This window comes from Capricornis sumatraensis, chromosome 22 (assembly GCF_032405125.1).
Source record: "Capricornis sumatraensis isolate serow.1 chromosome 22, serow.2, whole genome shotgun sequence".
NCBI lineage: Eukaryota > Metazoa > Chordata > Mammalia > Artiodactyla > Bovidae > Capricornis > Capricornis sumatraensis.
Genome location: NC_091090.1, coordinates 21,676,178 through 21,688,520, shown reverse-complemented (window position 1 = coordinate 21,688,520; position 12,343 = coordinate 21,676,178). Strand labels below are relative to the sequence as shown.

At 59.5% G+C, this 12,343-nt stretch overlaps 1 protein-coding gene across 1 annotated transcript in view; it reads right to left on the bottom strand.

Annotated features, from left to right (window-relative positions):
- Window positions 1–3,270: 3,270 nt before the first annotated feature.
- Window positions 3,271–12,343, bottom strand: part of TTBK1 (tau tubulin kinase 1) — a 35,372-nt gene continuing 26,299 nt past the window's right edge. The window contains exons 13-14 of the mRNA XM_068960871.1: window positions 4,307–5,862; window positions 3,271–3,661 (exon numbers count right to left, since the gene is read on the bottom strand). Of these exons, the coding sequence (XP_068816972.1) occupies window positions 3,271–3,661; window positions 4,307–5,862 (1,947 nt within the window). The remainder of the gene's footprint in view (window positions 3,662–4,306; window positions 5,863–12,343) is intronic.

The window sequence follows — 12,343 nt, the reverse complement described above, 5'->3', positions numbered from 1 at the left end:
GCTTTTGTCTGTAAACTTGGGGGCAATGAAAATTCCCCCTTCCCTCTCTGCACAAAGCTACACTTAAAAGTCTCTTGGAGCCAGGGGAGCAGAGAGAGCCCGAGCTTTGCTATCAGAGACAGCAGGGCCATCCCCTTCCACCCGTGTGACTCTGCGCAAATTACCTGTATGCACCCTGAGCTTCCATGTCCTCTTCTGCAGACAACCAACCTCCAGGACAGTCCCTCCTCACATTCCCACCAGCCTGCTCTCTCCCCGCTGCCTACTCCCAGCCCCAAGGCCTGGGCTTTGTCCTATCCCCCAAAGGAAAAAGAGTCCAGGCCAACAGAAAGAAAGGTCCACAGGCTTTTTAATGGTGTGATGGCTACTTCCCTTCCGAGACCCGATCTAATCATGACAGCGGCTTCCAGGGTGCTGGGGTGGGGATGTACAGGTGCAAGGTGGGCAGAGGCCATGCAGTGACTAGGGGGGGTGGGGGAGGGTGTTACATTCTGTTTGGCATGTAAACATTCTTCAGTGGCTTCCCCAGGGAGGGGAAGGGCAACTCCCTGCCCCTCACCCCATGCTCACCAGGGCGGATTCCCCCTGACCCCACCCCAGCTGAGAAGACTGCACAAGCCAGGCCCCTGCGAGAAGCTGGGAAGGGGGCAGCCCACATACTGGGGGCATAGCTCCTCACCTGCACCCTCTTCGTGCACAGTGCAGCTGGGGAGGGGAGGCATGTTCTGGGGTGAGCAGACCTGCATCTGAGCCAAGTGACACAGGCGGTGGCAATGGGGAAATGCTGGAGGGTGTGGTGGTGGTGAAACACTCTTTTACAGAGAAGGGGCTCAGGACTGGGAGGGCTTGGTGGGCAGGAATGGGTGCCCAAGGGGGAGGAGACTGCAGTGGGAGGTGGGGGCACTGGAAGGTGGTGTTTTCCTCTGCCCTAGACCCTTCCGGGGTGGGGAGGGGCAGAGTCAGTACCCTAGCTCCCCCACACACTTGCCCCCTCCTCTCCTCCCCCACCTCGGTGACATTCAATGACGCAGAGGCCTGAGGTCAGTTGGGAGCCCTAGGGAGGTCCGGAATCCCAAGGGCAGACAGGGTTTTGTGTCTCTGCCCAGCTCGAGTGCTGGATGAAGCTAGAGTGTGGGATGGGTTTGGGGCTCTCTCAGGCCGCCCCCTTTTTCCTCCCAACACCAAACCAGGGTGTTGTTGGTCCTGGGGCAGGGGTGAGGCTGGGGGGCCCTACATTCACAGTTCGGTTGGTGGCAAGGAACAGGCCCAGGACCTGGGCACCAGGGGTCAAGCCCTGGTCCCCACCTGGCACGAGCTGATTGTCATTCGAAGAAGCTCTAGGTGGGAAGGAGTGGCCCCTCCTCCACCCCCTCTGCTGGACCCAGAGGGCAGTAGAGGCCTTGGGATGGGTCTCGGGTTGACAAAGAGGGCTCTGTCCGTAGAGGTTTCCTGAGTGTTCTGGGAGCTTCTGCATCAGTGAAGGGTGAACCTTGAAGGCCATCCACCCTGGAGTCCTCCCCTGGGCTGGTCTGCAGAGAAGCCACCACCTCGACATAGAAGCAGCTGCCCAAGCCTGCCAACTCTCCATCAGGGGCTTCAGCTGGCACCACCAGGCTTCTCTCAGGGCCAATTTCCTCACGGGCATCCTTCTAAGTGATGGAGGCTGGATGCTGCCAGACCACTAGGGCAGGCTGGGGCCTTTATTCCTCTTCCCCAGGTTGTCTTGCCCTGCTCTCTGTGACCCAGGGAAGAACAGGGACCATGCCAGGGGACAGAGGCTGTGGGTGCCGAGGATGGAGGAAGAGCGCAGGGGACCTGTCCCAAATGGGCAGGTTGACTATCCCCTCTGCAGCCCCTTGGCCCAGATGTAGGCAGTTGAGGCTGATGATCAGTGGGGATGAGCTATGCAGGAGCCAGACCCAGGAGGAGGCCCCATATCCATTCATGGAGCAGCGCAGGCCTCACCCTCTGCAGGGACTGCTCAGCTGCATGGGCTGGCTTAGAACAAGAGGGGACAGGCTGAAGGGTGAGCTAGAGGCGGAGGGCACTGGGGCTGGACCCATCATAGAAACGTACAGAAGTGAGAAGGGCCTTTCTGCCTCGAGTCCAGGGGCCAGCTGTCTGTCTGTCTGCCTATTTCTGCTCTCTCTCCCGTAGGGGAGATGATGGTCTGATCCAGCCCACTCTTCAGCGCCAGGAGGACAGAGAGGGTGATGCAGCCAGAACTGGGTCCCTGAATCTCCAAAGGGCCAGTGCAGAGAAGATGATAACCAGTCATTCTCCACCCCCACTGATTTCAGGAGAGAGAGAAGTTGGCTGAAACTGCAGTAGGCAAGATTGAGGTTAGATGGCAAGAAGGAATTCCTGATGGTGAGGGGTCCTCAGCACTAGATCAGGGGACCACGGGAAGGGGCGAAACGTTTTTTTAAAGCCCCGCCCCCCCCACCCCCGCAACTTCCCACTGGGAAACTCTTGCCCAGGAAAGCAGCCCCTGCACACTTGATGGTTCCCACACAAACTTAGGGGAAGGGGGTCGTTGTACCCTAGGGGTGTGAGGGAGCACCCTTCTCCCATCACCTGCCCACTGCTTCCCACAGGGGTGTCAAGGACAGTGCTGACTCTGGGGCAGGTCACACCTGCCCCCTCACACCTGAGTAGACCAATGGCTCCTAGGTCTCACCTCTCCAACTCCAGTCTGGCAGCTGAGAAGAGGCTTTCCAACCACCTGAGCTCCCAAGGGATGGTGGGATTAGCCCCTAGTGGGAGGCTGGAGCCTCCATTTCTGGAATTTGAGGCTGCCTTTCCAAAAAGGGGGGCAGTGGGGGGGGGGCTTTGGCTGGAAGAGGGTCAGGAGGAGGAAAAGACGCCGCAGGATGTGTAAGCAGAGTTCCCTAGGGGGGCATGGGGAACAGCAGAGGCCTGGTGGGTGAGCAGGGGTCCCCATTAGTGGAGTCCTTGGTGATAAGTCGCTGAGCCTTCCCCGGGGCGGAGGGTGAGCCTGCCCCACCTGAAGGGCAGCGGGAGGAGAGGCGGGGAAGGGGAAGGATGGGGAGGTGGGCGCTCCCCCGGGGCCCGGTGCCCCAGTCGGCAGGGCTGGCGGGTGGTCGCTGTGTGTGCTGGCGCGCGTCCTCGCGGGTGCAGGCGGGAAGCTGGGTGCACGGGTGGCGCGCGTCAGGCGCCTAAGGCTGTGCTGGGAGCTGTTTCAGTGTGGCCGGCTGCGGGTGGGGGGCCGGGGTGAGGGTGGGGGGCCGCAGAGAGCCGCGCGCATCATTATCTGGCCCCCGCCCGACTCTCCGCGACCCCCGCCCGGCCTTTGGTTGCTGCGCGCTGAGTCTGGACTTTCCCTCTGGGTCCTTTCTTGGGGCCCCCCAAAGGGGAGGGGGTGCCTTCAGGCTGCGCCCGGGCCTGCGGGGCGCCCCGGGGTGGGGCGGGCCCGGGCCGGGCCTGGTGCGAAGGGGAGGGGCTCTCTTTTCGGGACAAGGACCGGCTCCGCGGGGACGCGCTGGGATGGTGCGCGGAGGAGGCGGGAAGGCCGGGACTGCGCGGGGCTGGGGGCCTGGTGCCGGCGGGGGCTCGCCCGGGGCCCGGGCCTCGGCCGGAGGGCTGTTTGGGACGGAGGTCAGCAGCAATGGCCGTCCCGAGGGGCTTCTGCAGCTGGAGCCTGCGGAAGATGCGGAAGGAGGGCAAAGAAACAAAGAGAGACAGTTTCAGAATCTCCCTGGGCACTGAGCCCGAGTCGTGCATCCTCAGAGGTGGATGAGCCTGAGGATGAGACAGACCTTGGCACAATCAAACCGAGGCAGACAAACTGAGGCGTGGTGCCCCGTCCTCCAGGACGGGGCCTCTGAGGGCCACCCTCCCCCACCCCATGCCCCCACCGCCCACCCGGGCTGCTGACAGAAGAGCTTGCTGCATGCTTTCTCTGATGTCTCTGTTTCATCTTTACATTCTACTGTGTTATATACGCGTGCTTATATTAATATGGGTCATGTTTTCTCCCAACTGTTCTAGCCTTTATCTTTGAGCCTTAAATGCCCCGTGGCACACCAGAGACTGTGTGTGGACCCCACTATCCCCCATCAACCTTTCCCAAGCCTGCCTCCTTGACATCCCTCCAGACACTTCCTTGAGCCCAGTGCCAGGGCTGGGACCCAAGTCAGGAGAGAGACTTGGTTGGGGAGGTGTGGCTGAATTATCAGTACCCCTTGCCTCCAGGAAAGCCTCCCCTGGAGGAAGCTTTCTGTGGTCACCCTCTGCCACCCCACCACCACCACCCACCCCCCTGGGACTGGCAGCGGTTTCTCACCTGCTGGTGATGGCTGTGTCAGATGCTGGGGCCGCACCTTGGGGTCTGTCGGGGGGCTGCTGGGCTGTGGCAGGCGTGGGCATGCGGACGCTAATGGGGCGGGGGATCCGGCTCCGGGTGGCAGCTGCCCGCCCGGCTTTCCTGGGCACCGCAGGCTCGGAGGCAGGCGTGTCCTCCTCGGAGCCTGTGCCTGAGAGAGTCTCAGAGGCACGGCGTTGCTCCTCGCTGGAAGAAGACGAGGCCCCAGAGGCCAGGCGCAGTAGCAGGCGGCCCTGCCTCTTTTCCATCACCAGCCGCGCCAGGTCTTGCTGCGGTCGGGCCCGCTTGCCCCACCGCTCTTTGGCCGACAGTGAGCCGGAGGGCTCCGAGCCCGTGTCCTCCTCAGACAGCAGGACAGGGATTCGGCTCCTGGGGCGGGGGCCTGGCACGGCGTGGCGACTAGGAGAGATGGTGGCCAGTTTTTCGGGGCCTGGCTCCAGCAGGGACACGGGAGTGGGCCCATCAGCCAGGGCTGGGCCGTTGGGCAGTGAGTCTGTGGCCACCTCCAAGGGGCTGCTCCCTGGGAGTGCTGATGGGACACAGCTCTCCAGCCCTGACAGGGCAATGCCATTCTCCAGGTGTGCGGAGGCCCCTTCCTCCGCCACCCTCCCATCAGAGGGCACCTCCAGGCCCAGCTCACCCCCAGAGCTGAGCTCCTCAGACCGGGAGGCTTGTCCACCGGAAGACATGACATTGAGGTGGGTTTTCTCCGCAATGTGCACAAAGGTCCTCTCGACTTTGGTGAAGGGTGAGGAGGTGACTGCCACTCCCCCTGCCCCCATGGCCACCGCTCCCGTCCCCTGCCCTGCCCCAGGCCCGGGGGGCTTGGGCTCAGACTTGAGGACGGAGGACAGGGTGCCTGGCTCCGACACATCCAGCTGGCTGCCAGTGGGCTGGGGCCGCTCCTGCTGTGGGGTGAGGGCGGCCAGAGTGCCCAGGTCGGGGTCAGGGGCCAGGTCAGCAGTGACGGGCGACTTCTTCATGTCACCAGGGGAGACGAGCACCAGCGTTTTGGAGCCCTCCTCAGGCTCCAGGTCCCCGTCAGCCATCGAGGCCCGGCCCCTGGACTCTTTCTGGTCGTCGGCCAGCAGCGTGGAAGGCGCGCCCTCCTGGCTCCGGTCTGTGCTCCTCTCACTGCCCTCGCTGCTGGAGCCGCTGTGTGGCCCCAGAACCTCCCCCAGGGCCACTGCCTCCTCCTCCTCCTCCTCTTCATCTTCCTCCTCCTCCTCCTCTTCCTCTTCTTCTTCCTCCTCTTCCTCCTCTTCCTCCTCTTCCTCCTCCTCCTCCTCCTCTTCCTCCTCTTCTTCCTTCCCATTTGTTTGAGGCTGAGCAGGAGCCAGTGGGACCTGGGGGGGTGTGAGTAGCATGTGCGAGAAGCCTACCCTCCGGACCCTGTTGAGCAGCCGAGCCCTTTCGCGGTAATCGGAGAGATCCTTCTTGAAGTCCTGGTAGGGCAGGCTCAGGGGCACAGCTCGTGGGAGACCATTCACCTCAAACGGGGGTGCCACAGAGAATACCTGCAAGGGGCACACACAGGGACCTACTGAGGTCACAGCCCTGCTCCTGGACCTGGCTGCACCCCCAGTCTTGGAGGCTCGCCAGAGTGGGAGTTCCACTAGAGCAGGCACGGAGGCTTGTTTTGGTCATTGTTCCATCCCCAGAGCTTAGGCTGGTCCCTGGGACCTAGTAACTGCTCAACAAATCTCTGATGACTGTTTCCATGCTCCAGGTCCCCTGGAAGTCCCAGGCCTTTATCCCGGTGGCTTTTCCATCTCCCAGTCTCCCCTTTACCCCTACTCCTCTCCTGTATCCCATGTGTACCCTGAAACCCAGAGCCAACTGTAGTTCAGTCAACAGAAGAAAATGACAACTGCAAGCCATCATAGCCACCATGTAGATCAACCCTTCCTTTTGCAGGTGAGGAAACCAGGTCCAGAGAGGAGCAGCAAGTGTCTGGGTTGCCCTCACTGCCTCCTCATAGAGTACAGCTCCTCTGTAGCCAGGGAGTTGGCTGCGGGGCCACCAGAACCTGTCAGGGCAAAGTTTGGGCCATCCTCCACCCTGTGAAGTGCAGGCTGGGTCCCTGGAGCTCCAGCCCCCTTCCCACCTGCCTGTCAGCCAGGAATTTTCCAGCCCTCTGTAGGTGCATTTTGAGTCCACACTTCTCCAGAAAGTCACAGCCAGCCTATGAAAGACAGTTCCTTTTCACTTGATTACTTTTGTCCCTTGGACGTTTTGGCCATGCAATAGCATGTCCTTAGCTTTCTAGACTCTTACCACATCTCTCCTGAGCCTTCTTCCTTCCAGACTCAAAAGACCTGAGCATCTTACCAGGGCCTCCGCTGCTATGTCTTCTTGTCAATCACGCACATCCCTGGGCACCCACACAGCACCAGGCCCCATCAGGGCTGACATGGCTTTGTTCCTGGGGGGATGGTACCGATGGTATCCAGAACTTTGTTAGCCTTTTGAACACACAGGGCTTCTGTTTTCTGAAACACAGCCCTTGCAGACCCAAAGCCCTGGAAGGGCTCCAACACCTTCAGGGGCCATCCAGACTCAGGGAGTCCTGCCAGGCATTCCTCTTGAACATCTGTGTCTGCTGTCCTATCCCCATGGGCACAGCCCTGTGCTGCCTGGTGGTTCCCCAGCCACGAGCCTGATTTTTTTTTTTCCATTCTGCATTGCCCATCCGTTCTTCCTACAGCTGCCCAAGTGATCTTCCTGAAACTTAAATCGGATCTCATTTCCCACTGTTTCAAACCTGCAGAAACCTGTGGTGGGCCCCACAGTCCTCTGGAGATAGTCCCAACCCTTGGCTCGGCATATGAGCATCCTCTCTCCTCCCCACCCCTCCCTACCTCACCCCACACCAGCCCAGCCCATGATCTGGCTCCTACCTTCGGCTCTAACCTCTCTTTGCTCCCCTGCTTATGTTCTAGCAGTTCTCAAAATGCAGTTTTCTCATACTTCTGATCCTTCCCTAGACAGCTTCCTCTGCCCAGGGGTCCGTCCCTTTCTCTCTACTGACACGACAAATTCCTCTTCTTCTTCCAGCACCCAGCTCAAACAGCTCATTTTCCCAAAAGCTTCTTGTCCACCCACCAAGCAGATTTCACCACTCTCCTTGTTTTCCCACATCCTTCCTTCACAGAACCTTCCACCCTCTATTTGACAGGCACGCCTTTACATGGTTCTCTCTCCTGATAAATGGTGAGCCTCTTAAGGGTTTTTCATTCATTCATGCATGCGTAAAGTCCTTGAATGTCTATTGTCTTGACCACTGTGTTAGAGGCTGTAAATTTGTGGATCAACAAGACAGACCTGGTTCTTGTTTTCATGGAGTGTGCAGTCTCTAGATTAGGAAGTGAGATGGGGATAATGCATACTCCACAAAGGCTGTGACCAGAAACAAGGTCATATAAGCAGTGGGTCTGGCTTATAGCAGTGGATTGATAAATGTTAGCTCCCTCCCAACCCCATCCCACCCTCGCCTCCTACCCGCTGCTCTGGCTTACCCTAGTTTGAAGATCATTACCTCCCTCCTCAATCCCAGAAACTCCTGGTTGCCATACCTATGGAGGCAGGGAAAGAATAGGCTCTCTAGCTGAGGTCTCTGTGCTCAGCCCATAGGCAGGTGGAGGAGAAGGAATCTGCAAGGCCAAGATTCGCTCAAGGCTGTGACTTCTCCCCTCCTTAACTGTCATAACCTTCCTCATGCAAGACAAGATAGTGTCAGACACCAGACAGGACCCCAGCACACTCCGGAGTGTGTTCTGATTATGTGTTTCTCCTGTCTGGCTCAAAACCCACCCACCCAGTACCAGATACATCCTACTCAGCAGGGGTATCCTTCAACCCCACCAAACCACTCTTTCTCAGCAGAATCTCAGCCTATTTTCCTGCCCATCTCTGACTCTTTGGGCATCCCTGTTAGAATGATCTTTGCCCCTGCCATCTGGCCAGTTCTTGGATCTCTCTGGAAAAGCCTCATCCAAAGGATGGATCCTCTGCTCACAGTGCCCACGTTAGATGCTCATAGGTGGAATCCTCTCCCTTTCCATCTCAAAGCCCTCCCCTTCCATTACATGGGAGGGATGAGGGATCCCCACTGGAAATCAGGCATCACTGACAATATCAGACTAGGAAACTGAGGCCTGGAGAGAGGCATCAATAGGCCTGAGTAACAAAGGCACACCAGTCAGGCCAGCCCAGAACTCAGAATTCTTTCCACTGCCTCCTTGGCTTCTCACCGTCCCAGGTGGCGAAACTCAGGACCTTCTGCCCTTCAGCAGAGCCGTGAACCTCAGAGAAGACACAGATTTACCCTAAGGATCACCCTGGCCTGGGCATGCTTGGTTTTATGTTTCAAAGCCCCTTTCTATCTGGCTCCAATTTGGGGAGCACCAGGCCTGGAGGCACCCCTCCTCCTCCTCAGAGAGCAGGAAGCCCTCCCTCACCCTTTCTGGCCTCTCCTGGATGCCCAAGTCCAGTGAGTATTCACCCGTTCACCCAGGTGATCCCGTGCCTGTTCAATCAGCCAGCGATCCCTGGACAGCCCTGTGCGCTTGGCCCTCCAGGCCTGAGGACACCACGGGAGGGGACAGCAGCAACACTCCCCGGTTCTACCTCAGAGGGAAGAGACAGTGCTGGGTGTCAGCGAGGGAAAGCCAGGGTCCAGGGCAGCTCACACCTTCCTGCTCCCTTCTCAGGGTAGGGACACGGTATAACTTCAATTTGCTTTCTATGGTTCTCCAGCCTGCTTGGCACAGTGGTATTTGAGGATGCTTTTTAAAAATACGGAGCCCCAAGTCCTACTCCGCAGATTCTGCTAGGTCAGAGATAAGGCCCAGAAATCTGTTTCACAGCTCCCTGGTGACTCGGATGGAGTTTGGCCAAAGGCAGATGCGCTGAGGGTGTGGGAGGAGGGGAGGCAGGCCTTTGGGGCTGAGACACTCAGAGAGAATGAAAGCCTCAGCCCTCCCCCTGCATCCGCTGAGCCCCCGAGCAGAGGCATGTGGCCTTGTCAGCTTCAGAGCTCAGCCCAAGTCCATGTTTACTCCAGTCAGCCGGAAAAGTGAACAGAGGCAGACGGACCAGACTCCAAACTGACCCTGCCGCCAGCAAAACCAGGCTCTCTTCAGCCTTGACTCCCCTGCTATTGACACTGGAGACAGGTTACTCCCCACACCCTCCATCCGCACACAGCACCCATTGAGCAAGTCTCTGACCTGGACCCAGGCCAAAGCCCAGACTCATCAGTCCACAGTCCCAAGGTCAAACAAGGCGGGCTGCCCGGGGACAAGAGGACTATGAGCTCTGACACCCCCACCCCACCCTCACTGCCCAGTGGGGAGGGCTTTGTGACTCTCACAGCAGTGCCCCCCCCAGCCCCAGAGCAGCTGCCCAGCACATACCTCCCAGCCCCGGCCACAGGAACCCCCACTCCCATTGCCAAAACTGCCTAGACTGACAGAGATGAGAGGTCAGCATGGTACCTTCTCTGCTGGACTCTGCCTTTCCCAGTCTTTGCCCCATCTGTCTGGTCTCTACACTCAAACCACATCTGCCAGGCCAAGAGCCCTCCCTCTGCTCTTCACCCTCCATCCAGGGGTGCCACCCACATCCGGCACCCTGGCCCATGGCAGTCATCTGGGTGAAAGGGGTAAGATCACCTGGGAAGACAGCTGCTACCCTAAGTCTCTACAGATCCTCATACATTTGACCGCAGATCTCAGTGCCTGCCCCAGCTGCCCCAGGGCAAGGACCTCTCAATGCCCTGGGGGGGTCAAAACCGCAGCTGTAGCTTGCCCTTTCTCGCCCCCACACTTGCTTTAGGCCCCAAGGGGAAACATATTAGTATCTTCCTCTTTGGGCGCTATGGCTGCAGGCCTGTGGGGGTGGGGTGGGGGACAGTGAGACGGTGAGCCCCCTCCCCTTTAACCCCCTCTCTCTGCAATCTCTACAGTCTCTGCCACCCTCTTCTCTGGTCCCACCCTCTCCTTGACCCAGTTCTCCCTCAACAGGCATTCTACCCCTGAGTTCCCTGGGTTCTGCACAATCCAGTCTCTCACTGATTCCCCTCAACAGACCATTCTCCCCCATGCCGGGGCTCCTTCAGATCCCCCATCAGGGCAGGGGACAGGGAGCAGGGGAAGGCTCCCTGAGGTCTCCTCACAGGGTTCTCTGCTATTCTGGCTTCCCACCCCCACCATGCACTTGGCCATAATTGTCTGATCCACTGAGAACTGATTACCACCTTTCATCTCCCCATCCCCCCTCCAGCAAGCTGGCCATTTCCAGTCAGGCCAGAGACCAGAGTCCACCCCCAAAGCCCTCCTCGGGATGAAAGGAGACCGCTAGCCAGCCGCAGCAGTTAAGTGTTGCTCAAGTCCAACTAGGTTAAAACTTTCTAGGGTTCCCTCCCTCTCCCTACTTTGGCCTGTCTTAGCTGCTGGCTAAGGTAGGAGTGGGGCTGGATCCATTGATCTGAAATTTGCCACCCCCCATCCACCACCCCATCTCTGAGTCAGCAAAAGACTAGCCCCTGGCCTCTGCGCAGTCCTGCGACCCCAGAACTGCGGGGTTGGTGGGTGGGTTAGAAACGAGGAGGAGGAAAGAAAGCAGGCGAGGCGCAGGTTCCTGGAAGGCGTCTTTAATCAGAATTTGGTAGTACACAAGCTCTCCGGATTGTCTGCATCAACATACAGGGACTTTAAAAGGCACAAGATCCCTTGCACAGCGACGCCTGACGGCGGGGCGCCCCCCACCCCCGCCCTGTGTGGCCGCGTGCGCGGGGTGCAGAGTCCGTGTCCTACCCCCTCCCCCCAACGCCGGCGGCGCCGCTCGTGTGCGTTTCGGTTTCAAGTGTTGGATTTGTACAGTACTCGCAGTCTAGGGGCAGGGGCTCAGTGCATGCGCTTCTACCTGGGCCCTGGGGTGGGGGTGGGGGCCCTGACGCCACTCTGTACACTGAGGACACACCCCGGAGAGAGAAAGAAAAAAAAAGCGTCCCATCTTCGCGTGTGTGTGGTTTTGAAGTTTTTCGTGCATGCTTATGGCTGGCCAGGGTCGGGAAATAGTGCAAGCTTATAATACAGTATTATTGCAGTACAAAATGGGGGGCGGGGAGTTATGATGGGATGGGGAGGCCCAGGAATAAACAGGCTGGATTCGGGACCTCCAGGAGGACCCTCTCGCCCAACCCCCTTCCCATCCCTGCCTCCCAACGCTGGAAGGGGGCCCCTGGAGGGAAAAGGCTGCGCTGGGCCCTCGGGCCGAGCCTCCCCCATCCCACCAGTCAAACCTCCCAGCGGGGCAGGGGCCAGCCCTCTCCTCATTCAATACTGATAGCCGCAAGGGCCCGGAACCTCTCTCCTCTTCCACCGAAGCCCCTCAAAGTGGCTGGGGGTGGGGGTGGGGAAGGAGTCGACGGAGCAAGTGCAAAGGAAGCAGATGTTGGTCCCTGAGTTTTATTTGCGGGGATGGGGAGAGAGAAGAGCTGGAAGTGGGGGCGTGTTTGGGGACCCCCAGGGCCCTCTGTGGTGTAAGTTGGGTGGGGCAGGAGACACAGAGGCTGGGGCTGGGGCCAAAAGGGGGGTGTTGGGTGGCTCTGAGAGACCTAGGCTCAAAGCTTGGCTCCCCCTCAACTCTGGGCTCTTTGGCATCCAATTGCAAGGCCAATTTATTTGGGGCAGGGACGGGAGGGCGCAGCCCTGTAGGCGGTGAGGTAACAGGAATCCGGTGTGGGCGACCCGGGCTCTTGAAGCCCAGGAATTGGCCAGCTCCCTCTCCCAGCCCTCGTCAGCACCCTGCCCTGGAGCACGGAGGGGCGAGCCTTCACACCCGCCCCGCCCCACCCCGGGCCGGGGACCCGGCGGCCCAGAGCCGGCGGAGGGGAGCCAACTCAACCTTAGCGCGGGGCGGGGCGGGAGGCGGCGGGCGGCTGGGGGGCGAGAACCCGGGGAGGACTTTAGCAGCAGGCAGCTCGGCGGGGCG